This window comes from Dipodomys merriami, unplaced genomic scaffold, assembly GCF_024711535.1.
Source record: "Dipodomys merriami isolate MVZ:Mamm:240054 unplaced genomic scaffold, mDipMer1.0.p SCAF_116, whole genome shotgun sequence".
Taxonomy (NCBI): Eukaryota; Metazoa; Chordata; class Mammalia; order Rodentia; family Heteromyidae; genus Dipodomys; species Dipodomys merriami.
The window spans coordinates 1,914,132-1,930,031 of record NW_027202449.1 but is presented as its reverse complement, the minus strand read 5'-3'; the positions used below and the strand labels follow the sequence as shown (position 1 = coordinate 1,930,031).

Here is a 15,900-nt window from a genome sequence, read left to right as displayed (position 1 = left end):
CCCGGGTTAGGCCATGACTGCGACTGGCCTGGCAGTCTGAGGGCCCGGGTCCCCGCTGACAGCCACCCAAAGACAGTCCACGGCTGCTGGCCCAGGCCAGCGCGCCTCAGCTGGCTGCCACTGCTGCCGGTGTTACCTCGGGGTGCTGAGCAGTGCCCCTATGTGCCCATAGCTAGCGCTCAGTATGACCACCAGAATTGCCTCCAGACACTGAAAAATGTGCCCCCCGGGGTAAGGCCACCCAGCAGGTTGAGCTGTGCCCCTCAGGGTTGAGCCCGCCCTGGGCGTCAGGTGCTGAGCGGCTCCAGCCTGTAAAGGCAGGCCCTGCCCCTCTGTGCTGTCACTTGAGCCACACCTCCACTTCCAGCTTGCTGCTGGTTAATTAGAGATCACAGTCCCACCGACTTTCTTGTCCAGGCTGGCCTCAAACTGTGATCCCCAGATTGCAGTGTCCCACGGGTGCCCGACCACACAAGCCCGTCCTTTCCAACGGCCGATACTCAGGAATCACAAGCTGCCATGGCTTCTTCCATTTCCACAATTAGACAGGGGCAGCTATGTGCAGGTGTGACTGTGGCTTCTTGGGATGTAAGGGAAGTGGAGGGTCCGCTGGGAGCCCGAAGCCTTTCCTGAAGGTCGGTTTCCTGAAGGCTCTGCCATGAGTTCCGCTGGGTTAAACGCGTACAGCGTGGCTCTTAGGCCGCAGGTGTACATTTTGCCTGTGGGGCTGGAGGCTGCCGCTCTCTCCTATGGACTGTCTGTTCTGTATCAGAGTTGAGCACACACAGGTGGAATCTAACGATACTGTGCGTGTGAATGTGAACTCAGGGTCTACACCTGTGTAAACTGTGATGGGGTCCGAGGCTGGAGCTGGGGGTGTAGCTTGGGGTAGAGCACTAGGCTCTGGGTTGCATGTACACAGCAGGACTGGAATCTTTTTTTTTTTTTTTTTTGTCGGTCGTGGGGCCTGAACTCTGGGCCTGGGCGCTGTCCCTCAGCTCTTCAGCTCAAGGCGAGCGCTCTACCACTTGAGCTACAGCGCCAATCCCAGGACTGGAATCTTAATTAAAGAAGTGTTTCCAGACTGAGTAATGGAGCTACTGAAGGAAAAAAAGAAACAAATGATCAGTAATCATGAGATTTAATCAGGGTACTTAATCTCTGAGCAGCTTTTAGTTTTTGTTTTGTTTTTGGCCAGTCCTGGGGCTTGAACTCAGGACCTGGGCTCTGTCTGTCCCTGAGCTTCTTTTGCTCAAGGCTAGCGCTCTACCACTTGCGCCTCAGTGCCACTTCTGGCTTTTTTCTGTGTAGGTGGTACTGAGAAATTGAGCCCAGGGCTTCCTGCATGCTGGGCAAGCGCTCTACCGCTGAGCCGCCTTCCCAGCCCCTCTCAGGGCAGCTTTGATTTCTCCTTGCAGGTACCAGTGCCCGGCAGGCTGTCTCAGGAGCCCTGCAGAGGTGATTGGATCTCAGCTTTATGACAGTGTACGTGTGCTCTGTGTTTCTTTCAGTGGGTACATTTAAAAAAAAAATTTTTTTTGTCAGTCATGGAGCCTGAACTCTGGGCCTGGGCGCTGTCCCTCAGCTCTTCAGCTCAAGGCTAGCGCTCTACCACTTGAGCCACAGCACCACTCGCAGCTTTTTCTGCTTATGGGGTGCTGAGGAATCGAACCCAGGGCCTCATGCATGCGAGGCAAGCGCTCTACCACTGAGCCACCTTCCCCGCCCCTCGGTGGGGACATGTTTAAAGGGGACTGGGTCTCTCCCAGGAGGTGTCCTCTTCACTCCTTGGTCAGAGCTGGCGTGGGGACCTGACCAGAGCAGCGGGGTTGTTGCAGGCAGGGCTGGGGCTGACCTTGAGGGAGGAGGCGTCCTTCTTCCCGGGTGCTGGTTGGACTCTATCAGCGGGTGACTCTTCTCACTGGCAGCCGCAGCCGCAGCTGCAGCCCGGGTGAGTCCAGAAAGATAAGCAGCTGGGAACAAGGACCTGGTCAGACAGAGGTGCCCGCCGGAGGGGGACAAGCGCTGGCTGGCTCTTGGCGGCGGAGGACAGGAATGTCGGTGTCTCTGATGAGGATTAATTCAGAGCATGACTGCACCCCACCCACAGGCGTCCAGCATCTGCCGGGCCGCCATCCATGACGGCGTCCTGGATGACAGAGGGGGCCTGGTGGACATCACCAGGACCGGGATGGTGACGTCCTTCCAGAAGACCCAGAGCAATGGCGTGCAGTCCACAAGGTAGGGGCTCTGGGGCTCCTGCGGTGCCCCTTTCTGGTGATAAAAGTGTTGCTGAGAAATAGGGAAGAAAGCTGGACTCAGGGCTGACCCCGGCCTGTCCACTCTGGGACAGCAGGCTGGCCGCCGACCCCGGCCACCATCTCTGAGCATCGGAGTGCTGCCCCCAGACCGGGGGCTTCATCCACACGGGGGAGGAGGCCCCGGCTCACCATGGCTGAGAGCGGCTGGGCCTTCCCCTGGGTGCAGGGGTCTCTGGGGTCCCTGGTCGGTGTTCATGCCGGGGTCTGAACCCAGGAAGGCTGGAGACCAACTCAGCAGTGGTTGTGAGGTAGTATGAGTCACTTGAACATCAGGAAACAATGACTAATTCCCCCTGGGAAAGTCTCCGCCAGCTGCAAGGAATGTCCTGACCCTCCATCTTGTCTTCTCGAGAGGCCCGGGCAGCCACACTGAGCAGGGCATTTGACGTGGAGGCCAAGGGCTTTCCAGTGGGGGCGGCTGGGTGGCCAACACCGGCCCTAGGCTGCAAGGATGGCCATACGGTGGGGTGTCTGCGGAGTGTTTGGGTCTCGAGGTGTGCCAAAGGCCCAGGTTCCAGGGAGCCCGCGGCCCTGCGGGCAGCACCTGCAGCCCGTGCAGCTCTGTCCCCACCGGTCTGTCCTCTCCTGATGGATGGAGTGCTGGAAGGGCAGGCGACATCCCCACCGGGGACCAGTTGCCACAGACTATTGGGAACAGGTCCCTGCTGCCATCACCTGAAATAATGGAAGTGGAGGAGCGAGTCTGGATTCCACCATTCCACACACTCATCAGGCCGACCCGCTGTAGTGAAATCCAAACTCCTCCCGTCCTGACCCCAGTAACCACTGCTGCCCCGGGCGACGTTTGAGATACACTTTATGCGTGTGAAACACTTATTCTAAGTCTGTAGACTTCCGGGCTGGCGGAGAAGTCCTTGGTGGAAGAGGTTCAGGATTCCTTGTTCTAGAATATTCTAAGAACTGTCAAGCTCTTATGGCTGGAGAAGGGAAGCGGGGTCTGGACTTGCTCCTTTAGGGGAGCAGGGCTCCTGTGTGCACTGACCCCATATCTTCCCTTCCAGCAAAGTCAAGCCTTCCAGTTCATTCAAGGTGTCCAAGGTGGAAGGTAAGCTGGCCGGCCGTCAGGACCGTGGCCCATCGATCTTACACTTCCCACCGGAGCTGGGATGACAGACGTGTTTCTTCCATTTGAATGGGGCCTGTAAATCCTTTTGTTCAGGCTGGCCTGAAAACGCACCTTTCTGAGGTCACGGGTGTGAGCCACCGCCTGACCCTGGCCCAGCTTTTTCCACTGCTCGGGGTGTTATCCTGTGGCAGGGCGGGGTGCCCTCACCACCTCTGAGCAGTGCCCTGGGCCTCTGCTTGCAGAGTGCTCTGCTCTGTAGGGGAGGTGGCTCTTGTCACCGACCTGGCGGCAGGAACAGCCGCTGGCTGCCCTCACAGTGTGTAGTCAGGCTTTCCTCCCCCTAACTATGAAATATCTTTAAGTAAATTAAAAATACAGAGAAACATCTTCAAAAATGTTCTAACAGGGGGCTGGGAAGGTGGCTCAGTGGTAGAGTGCTTGCCTTGCATGCCTGAGGCCCTGGGTTCGATTCCTCAGCACCACATAAGAAAAAAGCCGGAAGTGGCGCTGTGGCTCAAGTGGTAGAGCGCTAGCCTTGAGCTGAAGGAAGAGCTGAGGGACAGCGCCCAGGCCCAGAGCTCAGGCCCCACGACCGGACCCAAAAAAAAAAATGTTTTAAGAACATTAACTTGACCTAAAGCGCACTAGAGCTAACAAAGCCAGTCCCTTTGTCAGGTGGCTACGGATTCCCTGGCTGCCCCAGGGACAGACTGGAGCACGTGCTCCGCCAGCTCTGCCCAACACCTGTTTTTGTCAATGAAGTTTTTATCGGGACACAGCCACGCCCATTTGTTTACACATCTCCCGTGGCTGCCTTCTGCCACTCTGGCAGGGTTGGCTAGTCTTGAAACAGACCCACCAAGGTGGAAATGAGAAGGTTGCCAGGTAGAGTAGTAGTTAGCACACGCCTCTAAGCCTAGCGACTCCAGGGGCCGGGGCAGGGGAACCGAGAGTTCTGTGCAGCCCGGGCCAGGTCGTGAGAAGCCATTGCAAAGAAAAATTCAAAAAAAGGAAAAGTCTAACCCTGGGTCAGACAAGGCCAGGCGGCTGGGAGTCCAGAGTGCTGGCCCTGCTGTTGTTTGAGGAGCAGAGATTGTGAGGGAGCGTGCCACCTGCCCCAGGAGGCAGCAGCAGGGGCAGGAGGCGGGCACTGCCATGTGTCTTAGACCAGGGGCCTGAGCCGGGTCTCACCGCGCCCCATCTCCGGGCCCTCAGCTGCCCATCTGCCTACCGAGCTGCCTGGCCGCAAGGCCAGAAGCACAGTGGACACAGCCAGCACGGTGGGTCCCTGAGAAACCAAGCACTTCCCGGGCTGCCGGGGCCTGACACGTCCTCTGTGCTCCTGTTTCTAGAGCAGGACCTGGACTGCTATACCACGGTCGCTCAGCTCTGCCCATTTGAGGAGCCGGCCACCCACTGCCCGCGGTAAGGTGGAGGGGCGGCTGGCCAGGGGTCTCTTGTCTGGTGGGCCAGGGCTGTCACCTGATCTGGGCGTTTCTTGGCATGGCCAGATGGGTTGTACCTGGGGGTCTGTCACTTCGAGCTTGGGCCTTCCCTGAGAAGGTTGGTTAGGAGCATTAAAAAGAAATTCCCCAGCCCCTTGGTAGGCATGGGGTCCTGGGTCCCCGAACCCTGCAAATGTCACCAAGAGCGTGCTGGTTCCCCCTTAGGGTCCCTGACTCTCAACCCTGACCTTTCTCCTCCAGAGACCCTTCTAGATCTCTGGGAGCTACTTGTCATTTGTCCCTTTTAAATTTAGCTTACCATCTTGTACTTAATGTTTTCATACTTCCTATGGATTTCTCTAGAAATAGCTAAAATTTTTAAATTGAGATACAAAATAAAACCCACCCATTGTGAGCAGAGGATTCAGTGCCTGCCCCCAGGGTGAGGGACGCAGCGCCCAGCCCAGGTCAGGCTCCATGGTCTGTGCTCCCCTATTTGCTGCTGACCATGTCCAGTGCTGGGGGGCAGGAAGGTGGTTCTTGGAGCAGGCCCGCCCCCCTCAGAGGGGCTGTCCTGTGATACTCCTCCCCAACACTCCCCTCCAGCAGAGGGACCCTGGAGGGCAAGCGTGTCTGAGCACTGTGGGACCAGGCTGGGATTAAAGTGTTCTCACTCTTCAGTGGCCGGGGCTCAGCCAGGGCTGCCAGGCCTCCAACACTTGGGTGACAAGGACAGCCACTTTGGCCTGGGCCAGGAAGCATGCAGAAGCCCCGGGCTGGACCGTGGCCGCCCAGCCCTGCCGCCACCTGGCGGTCTCTTTCCAGTGCTCCTTTAGATTTAGTGCAAGAGATTTAGATTCTAGGACAAGGAAATGATTTCAGAAAAATACGAAGAAACACTTGATAGAGCACAAGGGTCCAAAATGTAAGTTTCTGACCTGTTATTCCAGCACAAGTAGGAAAATTTAAGTTGTTTTTTTTTAAAAGAGGTCTACACAAACACACCCCCTTTCCCTGCCTGCCCCCTTCTCTCCCCCTAAGAGCTGCCTCAGCCCCAAGAAGCCTGTCTGTGTCTGGCCGGATGGTTTCCGGGTGCCATTTTGGTGTCTTGGTTCCTGGGCTCCAGCCTGTGGTCCAGTGCTCTAGATAAACACAAACGGCCTTTTCTTAAGCTTGGCTTTTTCCTGGTTAGCAGCTCGCCAGCCACCCTGGTCCCACCCAGTTCCAGGGACTCAAAGCAGCAGTGGCCTGGCCAGGCCACCCCAGGTTATCAGCACCCCTTCTTGGAATATTCCATGAGTCACTTAAGTGAGTCGCCCCCCCCCCCCCGCTCCGCTCTGTGGCCAGAAGTGACCTTCACAGAGTGTGATCACAGTCTGCATACTGTACCCCAGGAGGAACTAACCGACCCCCAGACACAATCTACCCTGTCTCTTTGGGGTCTTTGATTCCCTTTTGCTTTTTTGCTTCAGCATATCTCCGTGTGTGTGTGATCTTAAAGGACATGCCTGTCTTTCATCTAGAAAGTTAAATCGCAAAATTTAAATGGAAAGGGGCTGGGAAGGTGGCTCAGTAGTAGAGCACTTGCCTTGCATGCATGAGGCCCTGGGTTTGATTCCCCAGCACCACATAAGCAAAAAGAAAAAACCCAGAAGTGGTGCTGTGGCTCAAGTGGTAGAGCGCTAGCCTTGAGCTGAAGTGCTGAGCGACAGCGCCCAGGCCCAGAGTTCAGGCCCCACAATCGGACCCCCCCAAAAAATTTAAATGGAAAGAACCAGCGCGGAACATCTGGGTGTCTCGGTTGCCCCCCTTCCCTTCTCACAAGCGCCGCTTCCTTTCCAGGATCCGCTGTCCTGCCGGCTGTCGGGACCAGCCATCCTACTGGGCTTCTGTGTTTGGAACCAAAATCTATGCCGACGTGAGTATGGGGACCCCCAGTGCCGCTCAGGCCCCACAAAGCCCGATGCCAGACTCTCACCGAGGCCTCTGTGGCCCTGGTCCCCCCCTTGCAGACACTTAGGGACTTGCGGGAGCCTCAGCTTGGGCAATCGGGCTCATGTGCCTCATCTTACCAAACCACCCTTCAGTTGGAAAGTTCCCTGCTTTACAAACTCCATCTTCCTACATGCTCCCGCATCTTTCCAGAGTCCCCCAGAACCTCTACAGAAATCGCATGCTCCCACAGATGACCCTTGTCCACCACGGTGTTGGGTCTCTTAGTCTGCCCCTCCCTCCTAACTCCAATGGGGTGTTTTGCCCTTGAGTCCCTGGACGTGGCCGGTCCCTGGAGAGGTCCACGCTCAGGGAGTGAGCGGCCCTGCGTGGCTGCCCGCGGCGGGGGGCTTCCTCCAGCTCGTTGGCCTCTCGGGAGCAGCCGAGAGCTGGGGTCCTCTAGGCCAGGAGTGTCACCACTGGACCAGCCTCGCTGGGCTCCTGCTGGCGGTGCACACAGCCCTTTCTCAGCTCCATTTAGTGATCCCCTTCCCCACCCCCACTGTGTCCACCTGCCTCCCATCTCTCCCGATCCTGGGACGTGTGGTCACGTGGGGCTGAGAAGCCAGACCGCCTTTGTGGCGCTCTTCCCCTCCCCCATATCTTTTTTCTTCCCTCTTTATGAGGCTTTTTTCTCCTTCCTGAAAGCTGTGCAGCAAAAATTGAGTTCTTGATGTTCAGACTTTTTTATGAGTAAGCGAGAGGATGTGTATCAGTTGTGACGTGAACTGTTTGCACCACATATTACAGTAAAAAGGCAGAGACTGTGCGTTTGAAAGTGATTTAAGAATGAAAGGCTGGGTGGGTGAAGCGACTCCAGTCAGGTGCAAAAAAAGAAGGCAGGAGGGGCGAGAGTCCTGCTGGTGGGGTAGAATTTAAACACACTGGATGGGACCACGTGATTCCTGAGGCAAGAACACATGCGAAGAAGACCTGGAAGTCAGAGCTGCTGCTGACTCATGAAGCAAAAAGAAACACAAGAACTTGACACTTAAAAGTAATACATAGTTACTTTTTATCCAATATTTCCTAAGTTTAGAGTCATTAAGGAAAAAAAAACAACCACCCTCTCTAGGTCTCCTTGGGTGGAAAACAAGGCTCAGAATCACCTGCCTCAAATCCCCCAGCAAAGCAGATGCAGAGGAGGGCGCGCCTCGCACTAGCACCTGCGTGCCTCGCACTAGCACCTGCGTGCCTCGCACTAGCACCTGCGCTTGTAGCTCCGCCGCCAGGGGCAGGTGTGCGGTGAAACCCTGGGTGTGGTCTTCAAAGCATCAGCTAGGGCTCTGAGTTTGGGGGCAGAATGTGGCATACAATAATTGCTTAGTCCGAGTATTTGTACCATCCAGGCAATGCTAAAAACAAAATCTTCAAAAGGAAGGGGGAAAAAAAACATGAGGGAGAAAACACAGAGAGAAAAAGAGCGAGAGGGCGAGAGAGTGAGAGAGAAAGAAGGGAGGAAGACGGCTCTTTGCTGGCCTTGGTTTCTGGGTCACTCTGGATTCTGGGAAATGGTGATGCTTTTTGGAAAATGTCTGTTTAGCTAAGAGGTTTATTTTGGGACGGAAGGGCCTCAGCACCGCAGATGCTGGCGCGCAGAGGTGCCGTCCTGGCACTTCAGCCTCTGGCTTTGCCGCATCTGGGCGGGGCAGGTCGGGACGGCTGACCTTGCTGGCCGGCGCATTTTCCAGTGTGGAATGCTGGGTAGCCTCCGCGTCCTCACCTGTGCTTGGCTAAGCTCTGCCACCTGTGCGGGCATCCGGGCCCCACCCACGGTGCGGTGGAGATGGAGCCGCCTTCCTGCTGTGTCCCAGGCGAGGAGGACGCTGGGGTCAGGGACAGCCCTCGAGGACGCCAGGTTGGAGGAGGTGACACACTCTTGCTTCGACTGGCCTGTGTCCTTTGCTGGTGGGCTCTCATCCAGCCCAGCTCTGGCTGTGTGCCCGCTGCTCCGGGCGCTAGCTTTTCCTCAGAATGGAGGACCAAGGGCTGGCCTCCAGGCTGCCCTCTAGAGGCCGGCAGCAGACAAGTCAGTGGCGCAGTGACCAGAGGCCTCCTCTCCTGCCGCACTCTGGGGACACAGCCTGGCTGGCCCGGGGCTGGCCCATGTTGAGTAAACGGTGTGTGGAGAGACCCTGGGCTTTCCCCGAGCCCGGGATGGTCGGTGCCGGCCAGCTGCACGGAGGCCGGCCGGCCCTGACCTCGGGCCCCTGTGTCTCAGAGCTCCAGCATCTGCAAGGCAGCGGTGCACGCGGGCGTGATCCGTGACGAGACCGGCGGCTACGTGGACGTGATGCCCGTGAACAGCAAGCCCAGATACGTCGGCTCGCTGCGGAACGGCGTGAAGTCGGAGAGGTAGGTAGGGCCCGCCCTGGACACGCTCTGCCTGACCGGGGCGTTCCCGCGTCACTCTCCAGGAGCTGACGGGGTTCTGGCTTCTTGTCTTCCTTTGTTACCATTGTATGTTTGTGTAGAAAATGTAGAACCTGTAGGAACATTATTATAGAAGCCCAAAGAGCAAGAGGTGACCTGTGGCTGTCCCCAGAGGAGGAACCCAGATTTTTTAATTTTTTTTTTTTTTTTTGGTGTAGCCTCCTGGTCCCTTTACTGTTCTGTTCACTGTGTGTGTGTGTGTGTGTGTGTGTGTGTATGAGTGCATGCACAGGTGTGTGTGTGCATGCAGGCGCATTTTTTCCCATAAAGCTAATAGGACCCCAGTATTGGTCGGTACAGGCTTTCCAGCCATAGATGGTGCCTCTTTCTTTCTCCATCGTCTCTCTCTCTTCCCCTCCTCTGTTTCTCGCTCCCTCCCGCTCTCTCGGCTTGCAGAGGGCTCTTCCTGTGCATTCACATGACCATCCAATAACTTCCCCGACTCCAGCCACCTCTAAGGCGCTGTCCCCAAGCTCAGAGCCTGGAGACTGGAGGGCGGGGGTCAGGGCTTTGGCAGAGGAATCGGGGGACACCAGAGCAGAGGATTTTATCGTTGAAGTCTCTTTTATAGAAAGTGAAAATCAAGTCCAGAATCTCCCGCGGCCCAGGTCCCCAGAGGCTGCCCCTTGCTGGCACTGGGCCACCTCCAACTTCTGGGAGCCCAGGGCCCCTGTGTGTGAGGACCTCACGTTCCAGGGCCGCCCGGGCGCTCCTTTCTCCTGGGGCTCTGCTCCCCAATTGGGAAAAAAACTTAATGAAGGGAAATCTCGCTGGTTTCATAGGCAGGAGACAAGATAGCTGGTCAGGCCGAGCACTGTGTCCCTTTAAGAGAAGGCAGCCTGTGCGTGCGTGCAAGTGCGTATGTGCGTGTGCACGTGTGTGTGTGCGTGTGCATACACAGAGCACAGAGCACTGCCCTCCGTCACATGGGGTCGTGTGCAGAGACACGTAATGCAGAGATGCAGCAGTGGCGTTTTCTAGCAGTGGAGATGGAATCCGGTTGAACGAGGCAGGGTGGCCAGGGCTCCCTGTCCGCCGTGCGCTTCGCTCTGGGCTCCGTGGCCAGCTGCCCGCACGTGGCCCTCCAGGACGGACAGGATGCTACTCTGGAGCCAGCTGTCCTCTCGCTGCCCACACTGCCAGCAGCGGGAGCCAGATGGCAGCGAGCCCTTCCTCCCCGAGAGGCAGGACACGGGGAACAGAGGGGTCCAGGCCAGCCCGGCCCTCCAGGCCCCCGAGGGAGCTGCTTCCCGGGGCCCGGCAGAGCCCCAGCTGGCCCCTCTCCACCTCCTCCCGCCGCCCCATCTTCTTTTTCATCTCCTTATCCCCTCCTCCACTTCTTTCCTCTTCCTCCTGCTCCTCCTCCTCTGAACTTTGAGAGAGTAAAAACAAAAAAATAAGTGAACAGCCTCATGCAGTCCAGATGGGCGACAGGCGGCCGGTGGGCTGCGCGTGGTGGAGATGAGGGCCACTGCCCTGCCTACGCGCGCCCCTCCGCGTCGTTTTCCCGTGTAGCTGCAACCCTGTGCTTCTCCTGGGCTGCTTGTCTAGGCAGAGAACCCAGGGAAATCACCCAGCCTGGAACTCAAGGAAGGGCTGAGACCAGAGCTTTCCGGAAGCCGGCCGGAGCCAGGCCACCCCGGTCTTCTCTGTCTCCTTCCATCCCTCGGCCAGGCGGGGTCGCTGGCCACGGGTGGCGGGGGTTCCTCTCGCAGAGCCCCATCTGATGCTGGCCTCCAGGGTTCAATCCCAGGGTAGCCAGGAGCTCCAGGCTGGGGGGTGGGGGGAGGCGGGAAAGCGAGTGGGATCCGAGCAGCCGCCCCCAGAGGGCAGTGGGTCCCCCCACCCCAGTCCAGCCAGCTGTGCAGTCCCGGGGACTGTGCAGAGTCTTGCTCTAAAGGAAATTGTGTTTATAAATCATGGCTGGCTTATTTATGGGCACTTGAGCTCACTCAAAGTAACAGAGCGCCAGCGGCGCGCTGGCCAGCGGGGAGTGGAGAGCTGCTGTCTGCGGCAGGTTATTCACCGTTCATTGTGCCCTGATGCTGTCACTTAGTTTAACCCCTGGGGGCATTTTGGCAAGTGCCAATTAACATCAGAAATGCACCTGTGTGGCTTCTGTTTGTTATTTTCTGCTGTGTGTGTGTGTGTGTGTGTGTTGGTTAGTGGCTTGAACTTAGGCCCTGGGTGCTATCACTTAGTTTTTTTTTTTTTTTGCTCAAAGGTAATTCTCTGCCATCTGAGCCACAGTTCCACTTCCAGCTTTTTGGTGGTTAAGTGGAGAAAAGAGTCTCACAGACTTTCCCATTCAGGGCTGACTTCAAACCGCGATCCTCAGAGCTCCACTCCCTGAGTAGCTAGGATGACAGGCGTGAGCCACTGGCGTCTGGTGGGATTTCGTCTTTTCTTTTCCTTTCTTGTGATTGTTATTATGAAGGTCAGACATACAGAGGGGTTACAGTTACATAAGTCAGGTAACGAGTGCATTTCTTTTTGGACGATGTCATCCCTTCCCTCACTGGGATTTCTTTATAGACAGAGAAGGAACACATTTTAACATGTGGTAATAAACAGAAGGTGCAGCACAGAGCCCGCCGTCCCGTGCGCAGCCCCTGGTTGGAGGGGAGGGTCTGCAGGGAAAGGTCATCTGGTCAAAGGCTGAGAAGCTGTTATTCTTCCAATGGAAGCTAGTGTAATCACTGTGGAAGTCAGTGTGGAGGGTCCTCAAAAGGACCAAACCCGAACATAGAGCTCCCTACCCTCTATGATCCCGCACACCGCGTGCGGGATTTAGGCAAACGTCTGCATGCCGGGAGACTGCAGGGCCCTGAATCACTCACAAGAGCCACGTGGTGGAAGCATGCGGATGCACACCCCACAGCGGATGAAGGGGGCCTGCTTGAGTTTTAGGCAGACATGAACCTGGCTGCACCTTTACCCCTAAACTCGGGGCTGGCCTCTGCCTCCCCCCCCCCCACTCAAATGCAAGCTGGCTCACAGACCTGAGTGTTAAGGCCTAAACCCCTGTGGTCTTGAGTTCTAATCCTTGCATTGGACAACAATTTCTTAAATAGAATGTCAGAAGTATCATCTATAACTGAGAAACCAATGAGTCAGATTTCATCACAGTTTAAGACTTTTGTGTTTGAAAGGACGGCATTAATAAGGAAATGAAGAGCCAGGCACCCTGGGAGAGCATTTGCAAACTGTGTCTGATAGAGGATTTCTGAGTGTGTGTGTGTGCGCGCGTGGGCACGCGTGTCCATATGTGTACCAAACTGAGGTTCCCAATCTCCGCCTTTAGCTTGGATCACAGGCAGGGCCCACCACACCCAGCTCATAAAGCTGTCTGCAAAGCCTGGAAGGCTGCAGGAATTAACTCCCAGCCTGAGGGGTGGATTTGACCGTCCCAGTGACCCTGGTTCCTTGCCTCGGTTTCCTCCGCCACACCGCAGGAGGCAACAGGGCACCTAAGTAGGGCGGCCTGACGCAGGGTCGGGCGTGGCGTCCCCTGCGTGCCGACACGCAGGGGGCAGGGGAAGCGAGCCCCCATCCTGGAGACCCAGTCCAGGTGGCCAGACGTGAGTCAGCAAGCCTGGAGTTCAAAGAGAACAACTTCACAGTCCTGACCCAGATTCAGAGCGAGGCTGTCCGGCCACGGCCGTGGGTGTTGGCGGCGGGGCTGTGTGGCTCGCTGCCGGCCGGGCTCCATCCTGGATAGCCAGGCACCGTGGGGACCAGGTGGCGCCCGCCCGCGCCTCGGCTCACAGCTCTCCCTTTCTCTTGCAGCCTGAGCGAGCCTGGGGATGGCAAAGCCTTCCGGATCTTTGAGGTCAGGCAGTGAGCGGAGGCGCGGCGCCGGGACCAGGACGCCGTCCACGGGGCTTCGGGGTCTTGCTTTCTCTTCACTTTGTCACTGGGGTGGGCGGGGACCTGGCGGGCCGGGAGACTTGCTTCTGATGGTGTCTGACGTCACACCCCCGGCCGGAGGCCCACCGCGGAGCAGTGCCCCCGGGTCTCGGCTGGACAGTTGACTGGGGACTGGGCCGCCGGGCCGGGGTCTCCATCCTGCTGGGGTCGGGGTCTCCGTCCAGCAGCCCCTGACCTTTAAGGATCCAGCCCGGTTCTTTTACTTTGGTGATACTGGGATTCGAACTTGGGGCCTCGACTTGCCAAATTGGCTCTGATCACTCCAGCCACACCCTGCCCTGGCCCAGGACAGTTATGATGAGGGTCTTGGCATGTGTTCTCTTGGGGGGAGGGGAAGGACTCTAAGCCCCCCGAGAACGTGGGGTCTGAGTAGTGTCGGAGTGGGGAGAGGTGCAGGGAACAGGCACAGGCGCAGAGTAAGAAGGTTATTTAAAAAAAATAATAAAGAACTACCGTCCATCCCTTCCAATGGAGAAGCATAGGTTTAATGTTTGCTGGTCAGACACGTGGGGCTGGTCAGTGTTGAGGGGCTCCGGCTCTGCCCTGGTGGCGCCCTAACTCCAGCCAGGCTGTGGCCTGCGGTGGCCGCGTGCACCAAGTCCTCACGCAGCAGTGCTGGCTTATCCCGTCTCTGTCCCCGCTTGGTTCTCGTGGCCTGTCTGTTTCCTGCCGTGACTTTTGGTCTCCACGAGGACCGGCAACCCGGAGCCCCCTCCCTGGGGGCTCCTGCCCGACCCCGCTGGCTTCGGTGTCAGGACTCTGCTTTGCAAGCGTCCGTCCTTTCTGGGCCCCTGGGCCCCCGCGGCTCCCGGAGAGGCCTCGGAGCAGCTGTTTGGCCGCTGCTGTGGGAAGGTGACAGTCTCCCGCCCTTCCCGCCCCCCCCCCCCCCCCCCCGTCTTGAGTGACCTAGTTTAGCTGGATTTCTGGGCACACTCCTCACAGAGGTTGGAGGCTTGGTTTGTGGCTATGAAACCACAAAGGCAGGACCGAGAGGGGCACCCTTGCTATGTTTTGGGGACGCTGCCCTTGCCAGCGTCTGCCAGGCTCCAGCGTGTGGCGAGCTCTGGCTTGTGTGGCTGGTGCAGCTCCACCATGGCCCCCAGGGACGTAGACACCCTGGGTGAACAGCAGAGGTAAATTCCCCCTCCCAGCAGGCCAGCCGGGAGACCATGGGTGAACCCCGCTTTCCAATGGCAGCCCACTCTCCAACAGCACATTTCTTTAGGCAAAAGACTGAGGAGAAAGGAAGAAAAGTGCAGATCACTGGGCCGAGCCCTGGACGCCCGGGCGGGGTCCGGGTCTGCTCTGAGAAGTTCTGGAACCCATGCAGAAGCATTTGGAGGGCTTTTGTAACAGTTCAGCTCTTTGCTCCACTGTGCAAAACCTAGCAGGATTTCTCTGCTTTTTGAACCTGGCGGGCTGCTGTACCCCCTCCCGCATTGGCTCTTCACCCCGTCTGTCACGGCAGAGGGGCTGGGCAGTGTCTTGGTGTCTAGTTAGCGGTGAACATCTGGGAGGACACTGGATGCAGGTGTGCACAGGCTGGGGGGGGGGGAGGGGGAGGGAGAGCCGGTGAATGCATCTCCCCTGGGTCTCTAGTGAGGGCGCCCTGAGCCAGGCCGGGGCAATGGACTGACTTCCAGGCAGACGCCCAGGGGTGAGTGGAAACTTCCAGAGTGAGTCGGAGCCCTCCTTTTCCGTGTTTCTGTGGTGGAGCCCAGCTGGCTTGCTGTCTCCGTGAACAGTGTGGAACTGGAACCGTTTGTCTTCAGAAAGCTACTCCTTCGAACCTCCTACCCAGATGGCGGAGCCGTGGGCTGCCCGCCCCGCGCTCCCGGGACGTGGCCTGTGCCCCGAAGGGACAGCAAGCCAGCCGCAGCGCCGGGTTTGGGGTTCGCTTCGGCTTCAGGCTTTGCCCAGCGGTGGTCTGAGTTTTCAATTAGCTGTAGGCCCCACGGCCCGCGGTTCGTGTGTGCGCTTTTTTCTATGAAAAATGATGTGTTTCACTGCCTCCGATGTACCAAAGCTGGTTGTAACCGTTCCTTGTGCCGCGCGCGAGCCGGGGCCTCGCCGGCGGCTGCTGTTGGTCCAGTCACACTGATTTGATTGCTAAAGTGTCCTTAATGTATCTCTTATGGGCAGGTCCACACAATCTGTACAATAAACATTTAAAACCTTCTCTCGGGATCTCAGCTGTCTGGGACCATCTCTGCTTCCGGGAGGCTGCGGCGCGGGCCTGGCCCAGCGACGGGGAAGGGGCCCGGGGCCCAGGTCACCCTGCCAGAGCTTCTACCGCTTCCTGAAACAACTAACCTCAACAGAACCCCACAGGCCCCCAACACCTCGTCCCCCCGGGCTGCGGACAGCGTGGCTGTGCCTTGTTAGAAACCCAGAGTCTCAGCTGGGCACCAGGTGACTCCCACCTGTCATCCCAGCTACTGGGGAGACTGAGATCTGAGGATCGCGGTTCAAAGCCAGCCCAGGCAGGAAAGTCCACAAGACCCTTATTTCCAATGAACCACCAAAGAGCCAGAAGTAGAGGTGTGGCTCAAGTGATAGAGTACCTACTTCGCAGGTACTAGGCCCTGACTTCAAATCCCTTGTAGAGGAAGTTCTGAGACTGGCCCCTTTTGCTGGGTTGGGTTGGTTTGTTTTCTGCATTGACCTTCCAATTGTTCATGCCAAACCTGAA

General features: G+C 57.5%; 1 protein-coding gene across 1 annotated transcript in view; it reads left to right on the top strand.

Annotated features, from left to right (window-relative positions):
* Positions 1–15,395, top strand: part of LOC138822860 (cysteine-rich secretory protein LCCL domain-containing 2-like) — a 38,225-nt gene extending 22,830 nt beyond the window's left edge. The window contains exons 9-15 of the mRNA XM_070015817.1: positions 1,419–1,485; positions 2,111–2,241; positions 3,344–3,387; positions 4,761–4,833; positions 6,696–6,771; positions 9,067–9,200; positions 13,068–15,395. Coding sequence (XP_069871918.1) covers positions 1,419–1,485; positions 2,111–2,241; positions 3,344–3,387; positions 4,761–4,833; positions 6,696–6,771; positions 9,067–9,200; positions 13,068–13,122 — 580 coding nt within the window. The 3' untranslated portion in view covers positions 13,123–15,395. The remainder of the gene's footprint in view (positions 1–1,418; positions 1,486–2,110; positions 2,242–3,343; positions 3,388–4,760; positions 4,834–6,695; positions 6,772–9,066; positions 9,201–13,067) is intronic.
* Positions 15,396–15,900: the final 505 nt, after the last annotated feature.